Source organism: Tachypleus tridentatus, chromosome 9 (genome assembly GCF_004210375.1).
Source record: "Tachypleus tridentatus isolate NWPU-2018 chromosome 9, ASM421037v1, whole genome shotgun sequence".
Classification (NCBI taxonomy): domain Eukaryota; kingdom Metazoa; phylum Arthropoda; class Merostomata; order Xiphosura; family Limulidae; genus Tachypleus; species Tachypleus tridentatus.
Genome location: NC_134833.1, coordinates 72,525,440 through 72,543,339, shown reverse-complemented (window position 1 = coordinate 72,543,339; position 17,900 = coordinate 72,525,440). Strand labels below are relative to the sequence as shown.

Below are 17,900 nucleotides of genomic sequence, written 5' to 3'. Positions count from 1 at the left end.
CTTTCTTTTTAATATCACAAAGTTTTGAGCTAGTAAAAGCCCTTTAAAGTATTCAGTGATTCGTCTGTTTGAAAGAGCGCAAAATTTTAATCTACTTTTCTTTTAATCACATCTATTTATCAATGAGAGCTTGTTAATAGTTCTATGATGCTATGCCTCTTATGCTCCAGAAAATCCAGTATGGGAAATATATTACGAGGATATATTCAATGTTTATCATATTTTTGACACTGAAGAAGTCATCTAGTTCAAAACATATGTTTTAACATATTTAACTGATAGCTTAGTGAGTTATCTTTACTGGTTTAGATTAGGAATATCAGAAGTGGATGCATTTAACATCGTAGCTATGTATCCACAATTATTCATCATCACTGGAATATATCTTTCTCATTGAAATATTATAAGCTTAGTAAGTGTAATTTATTGTCTGGATAGAAAACAACATGTTCGATTCATGTTATTCATTTCTTTTTTAACAATTGTTAGCAAATGATACTGCGTTCACAGTTTTCGTGAAACACCACTCAAACATTCTAAGGAATTATATGCAGCCATGCTTTCACTGTTCATATTTACTAAACTAACATCTGATGAAGCTCCAAGGCTACAAGTTAGTTCTCTGCACACCAGAAGGTACATTACCTACCATTAATTCGTCCAAGCCTTGTAACTCCATGTTCCACTCCACCTACCAGTACCGTGACAGTGGTTAATATGTATCACTCGCATTTCTGATGCTTCACCTCACTGATAAAGAATATAAACACTGAAGGCTAAGAGCTCGGGTTAAGTGAAAAAAAGTCTTCCTAGCAGTCTTAGTGCACCTGGATTACATGCAGAAAATTCAAGATGGCTGATATTACTAGTCAATTGTGAAGGCTTCGTTTGCAAATTGGTATTCCAAATTAGGAGTCGAAATTTTTTGTTCTTGCTGTAAGTTCTTTTAAGAAAACGAAACACAGTTTTCAAATTGTTTGAAAGAAACGAACACTAGAAAAATTCAGGGAAAATCGTTATGTTAACCTTTACTCACGTTTCACTCTGAATCCTCATTATGACACCAGAATATTCTATAGTTGCAGATCTAAATTGACATTAATTGGACAACAGGTAATTACCTTCAAGAGAATGACGAGAGGAACGAAGGATTTAGTCAGGAAACACGGAAACAAAAAAGTGTTTGCGATGTTTGAAAAGACGAACAATAATATACAAAGTGAGAAAGAACAAATCCTTATTAATATAATGAGCACAAACGAAATAGAAACATAATATATAATGACGAAGAATTCAAATATAGAAACAAACTTAAGTGTACACTAGTAAGCATAAAATATAATGGAAATAATATGATATTGCAGTGAATTGTGTTTAAATGTTATAATAATCACACGACCAGTTGTAACCATACCATAGCTGACTTTGTTATTATAACAGTCTGCATTGCACCAGTCAGCTATTGTATTAACTTGTGGAGGATGTAAATATAGTGATGCAAACATGTGATTTTAATAGTATTTCGTACCAATTAGCTTCCAAGCTGGTTTTAATGTAAAACAAATCAACTTGATATTGCATACGCCCTAATAGTTGGTTTAGCTGATATATATACTCCAACCGATGTGAATAAACATTGAAACAACTACATCACCCGTTATAGAAGTAGCTTGTTTTACAAGAATTATGTTGACAAAAAGTAAATTTAAAACTGATTAAATGGTAATATAGTTTTATTTAATTGCTTATGGATAAACTACTATATGTTACTTGGCCAAGAAACACTAAGTAGTTAGGTAACTAAAAGCGCCTGAAGTTGCCCAAATTTTATTTTTTAACTAACTTGTTGTATGTAAGATCTTAAAGATGTGTGTAATAGATGCTCTTCATATAATGTTATACACTTTGTTTGTTTGTTTGTTTAAGAGTAAAGCTACATTTAGGCTCTCTGTGTGTCCATCGCATGAAATCGAAACCTGGTTTGTAGGTCCACAGTCTTACCTCTGTTTCACCGGAGAAATTGTATTATATATTTTATGTTTTTTTTTACAGTGCTGTATAGTTCTGTTTGTATTAGTATATTAAACAAACATTTGATATGTTGATTATTACCATGCCCATAACTGGCCACAGAGAATGAATACTACTACAAATCTGTATATTGCGGAATTAAACACAGGTACCCATCTACCCCTTACTGATTCTTCACTTGTGTTTGGTAGACTAGGATGACACAAGATACTTGCAATGTTTATGGGTGTTTACTTTAGTTATCTACCTTTAACATCTATCTTGAATTGCAGAGGTATAATACATGATGATTATTTATAATTTTTGTCTTTTTGACATGTAATCGTACACAGAAATATATATACCTGTACATATAGAGTTGCGATTTTAACAGCATTATGAAGTAATCTTTGGTTTTTCTGTCACTTTATTTTTATCAAAATAACGCAATTTTCATGCATATTATTAAGATTACTGAGAAAAGCTGAATAGAAACATAGTTTCACTGTGAATTGAGATGATTTAACTCGTTCATCGCTAGCCAACTGCCATATATGAAGATAAAGTAACACCAGAGAAAATGTGAGAAACAAAAACAGTTCGTGTAGGTTATATTGTTTGGAACCGTTCACGGTAGTATAGAAAATACGAACTATTTGATTAAGTGTGAAAAACATATCTGCCGAAAAAGTATTGTATGAGGATCTGGATTCGTAATAAAGGGGGAAAAATAGGGTATAAGTAAATGTATATAAATTTATTTAAATATTATAAAAGATATAATAGTTAAAATGGAAATAACTGAACAAACGAAACCCACCAACGAAACTGCGATACGCTGCAACATTAAAATCATTCAGTTGTACTACAACTAACATTTCTCACCGGTGACAAAGTTTATGAAAATAAGTTATTGTACTTACAATTCGTAAAAACAACAACATCATTAACAACAGCATCGGAACAAGTTTCAAGCTGGGAGAAAGAGGCTGAAGTGACGACCCAGGCACACGTTAAAGGAGCTTCCCCAGAAAAATTTAATTTTTATGAGGCAATATATATATATTACATTTAAGGTGTTGTGTAATAAAATAACTTATTCTAAAGTGCTATTATATTTGCTTTAAATAGTCGAATTTATAAATATTTACAAATATGTTGAAATTTACACTTAATATTTTAACTTCAACAGAACTAAAAGTAAAATGTATCTTCATTTTACTTGAATGTATTACCTTATTAAGAAAAACAAATTCGACTTTGGTTTTTTCGGATTGAGGTACAAACTTAAAACTAGTTTTAATTGCTAGAAAAAAAACAAACAAACGCTTTCTTAAGTTGTTAGCTGTGACGAAGACCTTGGCAACTGTTAAAAGATCCAATGCGTAACTTCGATTCTTAAGATAATACATGAGAAATACATAGTTGAGCTTCTTATGTGTCGAAGAGATATTTTCACTTTCAGATTTTAAAACCTGTAGGGTTATCCGCCTCCACAGTTTCAACGCTTATGAATAATATCTATGGTTTTTAATAAATGAGTGTCATAATGAGCTAAAGAAGTATCTTGGTAAATGTTAGTTCTTAACAGGGTTGTTACTGGATTAGGTATCATATTTTTTTTAAACACAATAGATGGTATTTCAAAATAATGAAGCTAAAAGGATAATGTGTAGCTTAATGAAGCATAACAGTTAAGCTTGCCTATGATGTTATGTTGTGATAGGACTGGTCGTAATGTAAATCACATCATTTTTTCTGACTCTATATGGATTTATGGTAAGAAAGGTATGCTATAGAATGGTATTAAAATTATTTTCAGCTGTAATACAATTATTTTACCAGTTAAACGCATCATATGCTTATAACGCTCGTTAAAATTCTAGTAACGATTGTTTTGTTTCTGTTTAATACATGAAAGAAGTTAGCAGTATGAATAACATTTGGATGTATTATCCATTTGGGCCAATGAGAACCGATAGAACTTAAAATTGTAGTTTTCAGATATTCATGGTAGTTTTAATTCGTTATCTGGTTTCAGCAAATACATTTCATAGGATGAGCTATAACACAACATGTAAAAGCATCTTTTCTATATGAACAAATTACTGTAACATAGTCTCGGCATGGCCAGGGGGTTTAGGCCCTCGACTCGTAATCCCCGGACCGCAGGTTCAAATCCTGTCACACCAAACATACTCGCCATTTCAAACGTGGAGACGTTATAATGTGACGGTAAATCCCACTATTCTTTGGTAAAAGAGTAGTCCAAGAGTTGGCGGTGGGTTGTGATGACTAGCTACCTTCCCTCTAGTTTTACACTGCTAAATTAGAGACGGCTAGAGCAGATAGCTCTTGTGTAGCTTTGCGCGAAATTTAAAAACAAACAAACAATTACTCTAACATTTTATTCTTGCCTAAATGTCATTACGTTAATGTTACGAGGATATTTATAGACGTGCAATAAACATAAAATAAGAGTTTTTTTCTCCACTTTCACCTAAACATAACTTTAAAGACACCCTAAATGTTAACCAGGAGTATTAGTCCACCAAACATAGGCAAATATTGTTGGTATAGATGAGATTATTAGTAACATATGTCCAGAAATTATGTTTATATAAACGATTTTGTTTGTTTCACATCCAAGAGTTTTGAACCTCTGCTACAATGATTTCTAGAATTTCATGCATGGTATAAGTATCTGACAGGAGTTTTAAGATATTCGAAAAGGAATGTTGTGTTCTTACGAACACAGAGTAAATTATCCTATCAACTTTTAAACACAAATACTCATAGTATAAATGTCATTGTAAACAAGACTCATTATAGATATACGAACGCCTAACGAATGATGAAGTCATTCAGGTATAATGTCTAATAATAACAAATTTTGGTACACATGGTGTATGATATTGTTAAAATAAACTACTCTGTGCTGGTGTACGCACGTTTTAACTTAAAACAGTTAAATTTGTTGCACTTTATGCTTTTCTACGCTAAGCAAGTTCTGTTTTCAATAACAATTGTTAACAAACGTCAGTATATTTTTGAACATTATACCGACAGAACACCACAGAACACTTTTAACTACATTATCCAAATTTTGATGAGCGGCTGAATATTTTACAACCAAAGTTAACGTTACTTACAAGAAATCAAATTATCATTAGAACCTGTTTATATCTTGATATAGACAAACATACTATGTAACAAAATTTTTACTTTTTCTTGTTCCTGGGCAGAAAGTGTTAGTTCCTTATTGATTATGCCTAAAGTAAATGGAAAAGACATATATTTCACTACAAACCTTACTTTTGTGACCTGGATAATGAAATTTTTAAATTTACCCAGAACATTCCAGGTAGTTTCAGCGCTGAGTAGAATTTTTTCAAAGTTATAAAGATTTTCTAGAATGCTGTAGAACTTACTAGAATTTTCAAGAACCTTTTAGAATTTTCTAGAACTTTCATAGTAATATATGTACAGGGGCTCACAACTCACCACTTCAATTTAGTTCTAGCTGCCTAAATGAACGCATGAACCTATCTCACTTAATCAGAGATGGCATCAAGAAGCTGCAAGCATTCTCAAGACGCATTCTGCTATGTATGTGGCCACTTTATCAAGACAAGAGCGAAAAGATGCCCTGTGACAGTATCTGCTAAAATGTGTGAAGCCTACAAGGCATATTTCGGCATGCTTGTCGGGTATCAAGACAAACCCTGGGCACTCATTTTTCCTGCGAGCACTGCAAAAAAAAAAAAAACTCTAGTAGGTAAGATGGACAATTTTTGCTTGCTTCAATAGTAAGATTTTATACTATACAAATTTTAGACCTTTTAAAATTTAAATATATTTTAATTTATGTTTTTAATTCCCAATAGTATAGAATAATATCACATATGAAATGTTTTTCATGAACCTCTTATACATTAGTTGTGGATGAAATAAATTTATTCTTCATAATAACAATTTTATTTTGCTTTTTTGCAGGATGGCAAGAATACATTTGCTATCACGTATCCGGACCTTTCATCATCCATCACCCTAGTGCCACATTGCCCTGAGCTCCCTGTTCCCACTCCACCAGAGAGAAAGCAGCCATCCTCAGAAGAGAGCAGCAAATTAGAAGAGGAGGTAGACGTTGAAGATCCATATTACAATTTCAGAGGTTCAACAGCTGGTGAGAGAAACCCATACTACCCCAACCAAAGAGATCTCAATGACTTAATCAGAGATCTTGGTCTAACAAAGTCGAATGCTGAGCTTTTGACATCTAGGAGTGGCATTTGTTAAATGAAAGTGTGCAAGTCGCAAGTCAGAAGAAGCGTCACCGACATTTTTCAAGCTTCTTCACTTGTCAAGATGGACTCTGCTTCTGCCACAATGTATTCGGTCTGTGCAAGGCAATTGGAATTGTCTGTAACCCGAAAGAGTGGCGCCTCTTAATTAATAGCTCATCCAGAAGCCTTAAAACAGTACTGCTCCATAACGGGAATAAATATCCGTCTCTTCTCCTGGCTCATCCAGTGCACTTTAAAGAGGAATACAACAGCGTCAAGACCTTGCCAAAAGCCTTGAAGTATGATGAGTATGGCTGGGAGATTATCGAAGACTTCAAAATGGTGGCATTCCTGATGGGTCTCCAAGGAGGCTTTGCCAAGTTTCCCTGTTATCTTTGCCTTTGGGACAACAGGGACACTGCAGCGCATTACTTGATTCATATGTTGTTTTATTCAGACATTATGTAAATGAAAATGTGCAAATTTGCCTGTTTTTACATATAAAATAGGCTAATTTCTAAATTTCATTATCCAGGCCCCAAAAGCAAAGTTTGAAGGGAATAATGACCATTTTGTGTACTTTTACAACATAAACAATTAAGAAATAACACATACTATTCAGAAACAAAATTTGTGTTACATAATGTAATTAGATCGTTACTATTCTTTGTATTTTTAACATTAAGTGTTAATATTATACAGTCAATAAGGCAATTTATTACTATTGTCAAAATATTTCTAAATGTTGTTGGCAATTTGCCATATCAGTTGGAGTTTTATTTTTAAGACTACAGAAGATAAAAATATGGTGACTTTATTATTTTTGTTAACAGATTTTTACAACTGTGCTTAACTGCAATGTAATCTTACGTGTAAAACGATCTATCTATTTACATTCATAGACACATGATGCATGTTCTTTAGATCGAGATTTATATGTTTACGGTAAATTATTATTATTGTCAGGTATTAGATCATCATCAGTTTACATTTTGACACATATAGTAAATACTTTTCTTTAGGTAAATAGTAAGTTATGACGTTTGGTCTCTAGCCGTCCCTAATGTATGAGTGTAAGACTAGAGGGAAGGCAGCTAGTCATCACCACCCACCGCCAACTCTTCAGCTACTCTTTTACCAACGATAGTGGGATTGAGACTCCCATTATAACACCTCCACAGCTGAAAGGGCAAGCATGTTGTGGTGTGACGGTGATTCGAACCCACGACCCTCGGATTACCAGTCGAGCACCTTAACCACCTGGCCATGCCAAGCTAAGTTATACCGTTCAGATGTAAAATTAATATGATTTTATCGTGTTACACAGGTATAGTAAGCACTACTGCAAAAATGTATACGAGACAATCTGAAAAATCTAAGGTAGTTTTAAAAGCACAGAATATGTTGAAAGATTAAGGATAGTGTTCTGTTTAACAAACCTAGTATGTACTTTCCTTAATATATTAATTTGTATTATGATTAATATGTATACAGTTTCAGAAATGCTATTGTAAACATGTGAACTACTAGGTGATTAGAATATGCTTTTATAGACTTGTTTATGTGCAACTGATATATTGAATATTATTGTCAGTTTGTGAAATTATTAACATGCTCAATATATTTCACATTTACCAACAATAGTATTTAGAGATTATGCCGTAATCTAAACATAGAATATGAAAAGATAAAATAAAAGCTTATAAATTAAGTTTGTTTGATATATAAAGTAATTAGTATTACATAGTCAGAAAATTTAAAACATTATGTAAATCTAACCAAAAAAAAACTTAGGTGTGACTGGAAAGGACTCACGTGCGACTTAAAGGAATGAAATTAAAATTGGCAGCCAACCTGGTAGCTACACTTATAGCATTGATAAGAATTTTACAGCGAATATTTATTCAGTAGTTAGCTAGGCCAAATTTTTTCTTCACCTTTGGGCATGATGGTAGTTAAAATAAAATACGCGGCTTAGCTAACAAATGAATAAATGTTTGCAACAAAATTCTTAGCAATATTGTAAGTGTACTTATTAATTTTGCTATAAATCTTCATTTCTTTGTTTTAAATATCATGGTGAATCCTTTTTTGGTTTTTTAAAGGTTTTTTTATTAGATGTTTTAATTTTTTTTCAAAAAAACAACAAACCAAAGCAAGTAAGAAAGTGACATTCGATAGTAACTTATAATAGCTTTAGGATCGCATTAGAAACAGATCTTTACTTTACAGAACCAACCATATCCTTCAAAACGTACGATGACAGTTTTCTCTCTCTAAAACAGTGTTAATAGCTTTTATACTGATGACGTGGAATCTAGATTAACAGTTTCTTTCCATCACTCTCATGAATTCGGTCGGCACAGACGTATCAAACATCATCATTTTTGCTATATGCTTAAGTTAATATCACGTGACACTGAACACTCTTTAATTAGAAGAATTTTATAAAATTTTGTAAATCTGTGCTGAAACGTTAGCAGTTAACAGTGAATAAAGCTGTTCTCCCGTGCGATTCTTTTAGAAACTTGAACTGGAAACTGCTAACCTAATTTGTTTGGCCTAACCGGTACTTATGCATATGCACGCTCTTTGCCTTATAGTTTGCTGCTCTAAATCAGCCGTTTTAAATTCGAATGAAAAAAACAAACTGAAAATGCTGCAGAACATATTTTAGACCGATAGCTCACGTGAGTTTTTGCGCAAAAATGCTTTCTAAATTTCAGAGTATTTTGTTAAATAACTTCGTATATGTGACTTATATTTACACCAAATGAAACTCCTACTTATAGATTATAAAAATCTCTCAATGTACCAGAATTGAAAGAAAAAAATCTACAAAGTTAAGCGTGTTTCTCTATTAAATCAAGTCTCCGTACATTTGGTGCGAAAAAAGGAAGAAAATAAAAATTTGAAATGTTATGTCTCAAGCATTTCATAATGGATTGCCATGAAATTTAGTACGTGAGGTTAGCGTCCAGTAGAGTACAGCGACTGAAAATACAAGACTCTTTACATTGGGTGATTCACTTGTAAAAAGAAGCTTTATACACATATATTTATTAGATAACACAAAATAATCTCTTTTATTCTCCAGAATATCACAAATGACCTATGACCTTGAGTGATTTATTCATAGAAAAAGAAATGTATCCACTGTATATATATGAGATGTTGCATGTACTTATGTAAATTGTGTTTTAAGAATTTAGGGCAGAAGACCTGTATTTACATCTCTCAGTATAAGAACTAATTAGGTTATTAACGCAAATTTTGTGAGTCAAGGATTTATAAAAATTCTAGTTTCAATTGCATATATTTTTTTTCTATGAAAACTATAACGCTGCATTACAGAGTCGACAAAAGCACTTTCCATTAGAGTAACACTCTAATGATTTTTAAATAAATAAATAGCAATTATATTGCCTTTTAATCAAAAGTAGTACTCAAATGGCGTGATTTAATAAAATAACCAAACAGCTAAGAAAAACAAATGGAAAAATTTCTCACTGTGCCACTGCATTTTCTTTTTTGTATGGTGGGAGACTACAATCATACTGTCACAAACTTTAGACTTCGCTATTTATTCATGGAAGTGAAAAATGTACCATTTATTCAAAATTGTGCTGGTTCTCATCAGCCAAACTATGTCAGTAGTATTATATATTAAACATATATTACAACATTAATCTCGTTTGATGATATTAGTCGAGTAACCTTAAATACTGTTCTTCCAGAATGTTCTCTGTGTACAGATCTGTAGCCGCAAATTGTATTTGTTTTTATGTTTAATTTTATCCTAAATGGTTCATTTCTATCTATTCCATTTTAAACTCTTCTAATTATGTTTTAACTTCTTGCAATTTTCTTAGTTAATGTAAGTCAAATAAATTGTTATCTTCCTTTTCAGAGCATAATAACATCTTTTAATAACCATTAATCCATTTACGTTGTGTACGAGAACTGAGAAATAATCTAAATCTCATAACTGGCCGTATCTTTTGATATAATTGTGTAATCATAGCCAAAAATATTATTAAGAGCACGGTACCCAACGGGTGATTTGATCCGTTGAAAGGATTATAGGCTTCAATTTCTTGTGTGTGTATTAATTTATCAACTTCTTGCCAATTTATTACATCTGAATAGTTCATTAATTTATGATCAAACGTAAGCTAGCTATATGGATCAGAACTTCGTTTTCGTAATGATGAAAAACGTGATATGGAATCAAACAAATGGTAATGGTCATTTCAAAGTGCAATTTACGTGTTCTAAGTCTGGAAAGAGTTAAGCTAAAGCTTGTTTGTAAGATTGGTGATGCAGTAACATGCAGTCTCGGTTGTTTGAAGCTATAATATAACATCCTTTCTCAAAGTGATTTGAAGTTTGATAAAAGACAGTGACAGATCAAACCTAGGAAAAGGTAGTGTTCGAAGTTAGTGTCCAAATTTCAGAAACACATCAAAATTTAATTTTACGATAATTTGTGGTAATTCATTTTTTTCGACCAAAATCTGTTCATCAAGCAATATTTTTTTTTGCTTTTTGTTTAATTTTAAACAGCTGCTTATGATCGTGTGCAAAATAACAATATATATATATATATATGTTGCAATAATCAAATGTGTGATAAATACGTAAGAAAAATTGACAACTTCCAACATGACTATTTTGCTTTTATGATCACTGTTGTTGTACTTGTTTTAAAATGCTTCTCTTCGATATCAAACAAATATTTTCTTTTCTTTTCTCAAACAATGCTTCACACAACACGCGTAGTAAATAATACACCCCTACACTGATACCATACGAAATATATAAATAACGTGCACATTTTAGCCAAAGCTTAATCACAGAAACGATGAATTCACTGACAGAACATATAAAACCTTATTCTTCATAACGATCACGTGTGTTGAATTTACAGTAATTTTTGTTGTAGGTTATATTAAATAAACGTGTAAATGCATGTGATATAAATAACATTATGTAACACAAATTTTGTCCTTGGATAGTATATGTTATTTCTTAATTGCTTATGTTGTAAAAGTACACAAAATGGCCATTATTCTCTTCACGTTTGGTTTGGTTTGGCTTTTTGAATTTTGCGCAAAGCTACCCGAGGGCTATCTGCGCTAGCCGTCCCTAATTTAGCAGTGTAAGACTAGAGGGAAGGCAGCTAGTCATCACCACCCACCGCCAACTCTTGGGCTACTCTTTTACCAACGAATAATGGGATTGACCGTCACATTATAACGCCCCCACGGCTGAAAGGGCGAGCATGTTTGGCGCGACGGGGATGCGAACCCGCGGCCTGCAGATTACGAGTCGCACGCCTTAACACGCTTGACCATGCCGGGCCTATTCCCTTCAAACTTTGCTTTTGTGACCTGGATAATGAAATTTAGAAATTACCGTATTTTCTGTGTAAAAATGGGCAAATTTGCACATTTTCGTTTACATAAGGTCTCAATAAAACAACATAAGAATCAAGACTTACATGTATATTTACTAAAGTTATACAAAAATGAACAAAAGTGTTTAGAAGTGAGTAATTTTTCTACATTTGCGACTGTAATTTAAATCACTTTCACGTATCAGCCCCCAAATGTAGTCTCCCATCATGTTTTTGTTATATACTCCTTGGTGGTGCCTTTCAAAGTCTGGTGTATCATGGTGGAAGCGCTCGCCTTGCTCCTCTGAGTATGCTTCCATGTTCTTCTTGAATTTAACAACATGAGCGTCAAGGATATGGACTTTCAGGGACATCCTGCAGCTCCTTATCAAGAGCTGCGATAAGTTGTTTCATAAGACCCATTTTTATGTGCAATGGTGGGAATAACAGCTTCTGGAGGTCCACTAGTGGCTCACACTTGACATCGTGCCTCCCCACAGAGAACTCGGTCCGTTGTGGCCAGTGCTTCCTGTTGTATTGCGCTGCGGTGTCCCTGCTGCAGCAGAGATAACAGAGAAATTTGGTAAAGTCTAATTGGAGACCCATCAGGAATGCCAGTATTTTGAAATCTCCGATATCCTCCTAGCCATACTCATCATACTTCAAGGCTTCTAGCAAGGTCTTGACGCTGTTGTATTCCTCTTTGAGGTGCACCAAAAGATATTTAAAAGGTCTAAAATTTGTATAATATAAAATATTATTATTCAAGCAAGCAAAAATTGTCCGTTTTACCTTCAAGAGATTTTTTGCAGTGCTTAAAGGAAAAATGAGGTGCCTAGTGTTTGTCTTGATCCCCTACAGTTATGCCAAAATATGCCCTGTAGGCTTCACACATTTTAGCAGATGCTGTCACAGAGTACTTTTTGTTTTTTTTCTTGATAAATTGGCCACATACATAGCAGAATGCGTCTGGAGAATGCTTGCATTCTTGATGCCATCTCTTATAAAATCAGATAGGTCTATATGTTCACTTAGGCATCTAGGACTAAACTGAAGTGGTGAGTGGTGAGCTCTTGTATATGTATTATTATGGAAAGTTCTAGAAAATTCTAAAAGGTTTTTGAAAATTCTCGTAAGTTTTACAACATTCTAGAAAATTCTCTATCAGCTACTCAACACTGAATCTACCTGGAATGTTTTAGAAAATGGGTAAATTTGAAAATTTCATTACCTAGGTCACAAAAGCAAAGTTTGTAGAGAAAAAAAATAGGTCTTTACCATTTACTTCAGGCATGAGCAATTAAGAAAAACATTTTCTGCCCAAGAACAAGAAAAAAGTAAAAATTTTGTTCATAGTGTAATAGGTATCCAGTTATTGATAGTTTTAGACAATATTAAAGAAACACTCTCAACCGTTCATTCTTCCATACGAAAGTAGTGATTCAGTGGTTTGTCGTGAATAGCAAGTACCCATACAACTTCCTGAATGAGTTGTTCGCATGAGTAAATTCAAATGATGCATCTAATTAATTGTAATTATGCTCCACCTCGTTGTAAAAAGCATTCATACCGTAACAGTTATAGTTATATATGCACATGGACATGGGCCTGGCATGGTCACATGTGTTAAGGCGTTCGACTCGTAATCTGAGGTTCGTGGGTTCGAATCTCCGTTGTACCAAACATGCTCGCCCTTTCAGTCGTGGGGGCGTTATATAGTGAAGGTCAGTTCAACTATTTATTGATAAACAATAGCCCAAGACTTGGCGGTGGGTGGTGATGACTAGTTGCCTTCCCTCTAATCTTACACTGCTAAATTAGGGACGGCTGGCGCAAATAGCCTTCGTGTAACTTTGCTCGAAATTTAAAAAAAACAAACAATTGTGGACATGATTAACGCAAAAACGCCGTGAATGCTCGAAGCTGTGGCAGCTCTGTAAGTATGGCCGCCCCATCCTATTATTCGGTAAAACAAAAGTAACCCAAAGTTAGAAGTGAGTGTGTTCATTCATTACGTTCTTTATAGTCTATTAGCTGAAAAATAGGAACGATTGTGCGAAACTTGGCTTTGTCGAGAATTTTAAATAAACAGAAGTTTTCAATTTAACTCGAAGATCAAATGATATTAATCTGTTCAGTCATATTTATCAACAGATTTTTCAAATGAATTAATCTAAATGTTTATAGTCTCACTGGGTTAACTACCTGACTTTTATAGGAGCGTTAAAAAATGTAAAAAAAGAAAAGAGTTTTATCAAAATAAGGAAGCGAAGATTTCCAAATACTATAGACTAAATCACACTTAGATGGAGAAAACACGTGTTAGATCAAAACCAGCGAGTATCTAAAGTGTTTACATCATCGAAGGCTACACGCATAATACCTTAAAGCACAGTACATTTAATCTATTTTAAGCCATGTTAGTGTACGAGTGTATAGCACAAGTTCATGAAATAATTTTATCACGAGTTCTTAGAATTGTTCACTGTCTATTGATGTAACGTGAAAACAATGTAACGTTGTTCTCTTCGTGTGCAGAATGCAGAAATTGCGTAATGTTTAGGTAAGCACAAAACACTAACAGAAGTTTGAATAAACTGAAAACCTTATAAGACCAAACAACGTGAGGCAAATTACCGAGAAACTTTGACTTAGGAAGACAAATATATTCTTATTATATGATTTAGGGAATGTTTTAATTCTAATATCTTATTGAATTCAAGAAAGTATTATCTTAAAAAATATTATCGTTTTGAAAAGGCAAAAACACTTACAAAATTAACAGAAATTAACAGACCAATCACAAAACACTTACAAAATTAACAGAAATTTACAGGCCAATCACAAAACACTTACAAAATTAACAGAAATTTACAGACCAATCACGCTTGGTTGATCTCAGGTCTCAGACTTTGCATGAGCAAACCAATGACGAACAGAGTTTGCCTGTTAAAGGGAGCTTGATCATACAGGTACTGAAGCCTGAGATGAATCAAACAAGATCCATTTGTAAATTATTGCTAATTTTGTAAGAATATTTACCTCAAAATTCAAGTGCAGTAAGTATGTTATAGTGTCATTTTGGAATTATATTATAAATAGAGTGCAAAATGAAGATTGCAAATATGTAAAGAATGAATGATTTATATAATGTATATGTAAATAAAGTAAGTAAGACCAGAAAACTTCATGGTTTACAATATTGTTTTTCTGTTTTAATTTAAATAAAGAATAATGAGTTTACTGCAAATATTATATCATGTCATTTTCACTACGGTTTACTCTTATTACACAATAAAGTGCCTAATAAGGAACTATAAAATATCTTATTTATGGCTATAGTATATATATATCACACAATTCTAATGATCTGTTAGAGATGAGAAATGATGTGGAAGATATTAAATACGTAAAGCGCTGCTGGTAAAAAGCAGAACAGCGTAATTAATTAAAAAGCTAATACATCAAATGATTTCTTAGAGCTCACTATCTCTCATTTATTTTGAGGACTAAAAACAATTTGAGTCACTTTTTTCACCTACTTGTCCACAGTCACCGCTTTAAATAAACACAGAGCCCGTTAGTAGATTATAGATAATGGTAAAAAATATACACAATACCCGAAGTTTGATTTAGTATTCTTCATTATAATAGAAACTACGAATGTTGGAAAATAAAAATCAATTTGCAATTAATACTAATCTGACCTCTAAAAGGAAAGATGTTTAGTTACAAAGTTGGCAATGACCATCATCAGATATTTGCTATATCTACATTCTCAACAATTCATACACAGACAATCTTATAGTGCTTTATATATGTAAAAACGGCTCGTTTGGGTTGATTTTTTTTCTTTTTTACGTAGAGGAGCGAACAACGTTTCGACCTTCTTCTGACGATGATCGAAGAAGGTCGAAACGTTGTTCGCTCCACTACGTAAAAAAAAAAAAAAAATCTCAACTCAAAGAGCCGTTTTCACATATATATTCTTCTCTACGAGTGGGTTTTCTCGACATCATTTATATTGCTTTATTTCTTCTATAACAGTTACCAGAGAAAATACCATGTTGTTATTATATGAAACGAAATCATTGTAAAATTAAATTGTTTTAAACAAAACGAAAAAATATCTTGAAAGCAACAAGCACAGATACTAGTATATTACCACTGAAATTTCGAAAGAATACATTGATTAAACAGCATAAATATTATATGAAATTGCACGTAAAGTGTTGTTTACAAAGTAATTTTATAAACAAAAAAGGTTTTAGTTGCTCAATACATTCTATATGAGTTATTAATTCCTACTGAGTAGTAAAAAACTTTGTGCAACGCCAAACTGTAAAAGGTAAGGCATGAATGAGTTATTACAGTACTTCTGAAACTGGGGTTCTCAGACATTTAATTTTGGAATACAGACACTCATCTTTTCTTTAAAAAAAAACCAATAGATTTAGGGGTTCGCGAGACAATTTTAAATTAAAAGGACTTCTCGAGGAACTAAATTTTGAAAACCACTGAGATATTAATCAAGTTAATTGTATAAAAACAACTTCGAATAATTTAAAATGTTTATTTGTTGTTTTCTTTTCAGAATTTAATCACAAAGTTACATAAAGAGCTAAATGCGTTTAGCTGTCCTTAACTTCAAACTATTAGACTAGAAGTGAGAAATAATAATTACTTCTTGGGCTAGTTTCATCATACTGCATAGTAGGATTTGATAGTTATTAGTACAGGACAAACATCGCTGTAAAATGACGATTGAGAGCCATGAAATATCGGATTCACTGTCATGACACTCTAACCTTTCTTCGACGCTTGTTCCATAAACTGCTTAAGCAAAGAAAGTAGGATACACATTAGCGATAGGTCGCTAGACTTGTCCAGCGCATTTCAAAGTAAATTAAAATTAGAATAAACCATAGCACTTTGTGATTGAATTTATGTTTGTTTGAAATTAATCACAAAGCTACACGATTGGCTATCCGTGCTCTGTCCATCGTGGATATCGAAACACGGTTTTTATCTAGCGTTGTCAGTACGCAATAATATCTCTGCCACTGGGATGAGCCTTAAATTAACACAAATACAAATAATATGCTTTACAAAATGTTTCGCAATGCGGCTAGAAATAAATTTTAAAAATACAAAATTTATATCCTTGGAAGGCATAAATTTTGTTGTGTATAATTCATTAAAAGTGGTTGAGTGTGTGTTTTTCTCTTCATTAATTTTCATATTTCTATTTTTAATCAATATGTTGACACATTTTTTCTACAATAATCTCAAATATTATAAAGTGTTAGTTTATCTTCCATTGACAACTATTACGCCTCTAATAAAATTAACTTGTTTGTAACACGAAACTTGATGAAAACAGAGTTAGACAATCTAAACATGAAACTCTTGTCACTGAGATACTTTCATGGAAGTATCACACGGAACAACATCATTTACATAAGTATTTACTGGCCCGGCATGGCCTAGCGCGTAAGGCGTGCGACTCGTAATCCGAGGGTCGCGTGTTCGCGCCCGCGTCGCGCTAAACATACTCGCCCTCCCAGCCGTGAGGGTGTATAATGTGACGGTCAATCCCACTATTCGTTGGTAAAGAGTAGCCCAAGAGTTGGCGGTGGGTGGTGATGACTAGCTGTCTTCTCTCTAGTCTTACACTGCTAAATTAGGGACGGCTAGCACAGATAGCCCTCGAGTAGCTTTGTGCGAAATTTCCAAACAAACAAACATAAGTATTTGGTTTTTTAACTTGAATGGTAAATGAACTAAATAGCCAGGACCCCAGGCTTAGGCATAGCCATCCATAATTTATATTTATTGACTAGAGGGAGAACAAGTAGTTAAAAACACCTGTCTCCTACGTGGCTACTCTTAATCGAATAAGAGAATTGACTGTCACTTTTAAAATGCGACCATAGTTAAGAATGCGAAATATGTTTGACGGTATATCGCGCGCTCGAACCTTGGACCTTGCATTTCACAACTTAACACACTAACCACCAGACCACAACCAGCCCAGGTAAGTTTGTAATAAGAAAATGTTGTTATACAAGGAGCTTCTGAAGACGTAATTGATATTATAATTACTTAATAAAACGAAATAGCCTTAATAAAAACTGTACGGCAACTTCTCACTGCGGTAGAATAGATTTCAAACTATACATTAAAGTTTAAATTATGAAAGTGAT

The 17,900-nt window shown here is 33.2% G+C and overlaps 1 protein-coding gene across 4 annotated transcripts in view; it reads right to left on the bottom strand.

Annotated features, from left to right (window-relative positions):
- The window catches only part of LOC143225484 (transcriptional enhancer factor TEF-1-like), a 127,480-nt gene that overhangs the window by 107,935 nt on the left and 1,645 nt on the right, over positions 1-17,900 (bottom strand). The window contains exon 2 of one of the 4 annotated variants that reach the window (XM_076454972.1): positions 16,379-16,527. The exons of the other annotated variants lie outside the window; for them this stretch is intronic. Coding sequence (XP_076311087.1) covers positions 16,379-16,406 — 28 coding nt within the window. The 5' untranslated portion in view covers positions 16,407-16,527. The remainder of the gene's footprint in view (positions 1-16,378; positions 16,528-17,900) is intronic. 4 annotated transcript variants of the gene reach the window in all.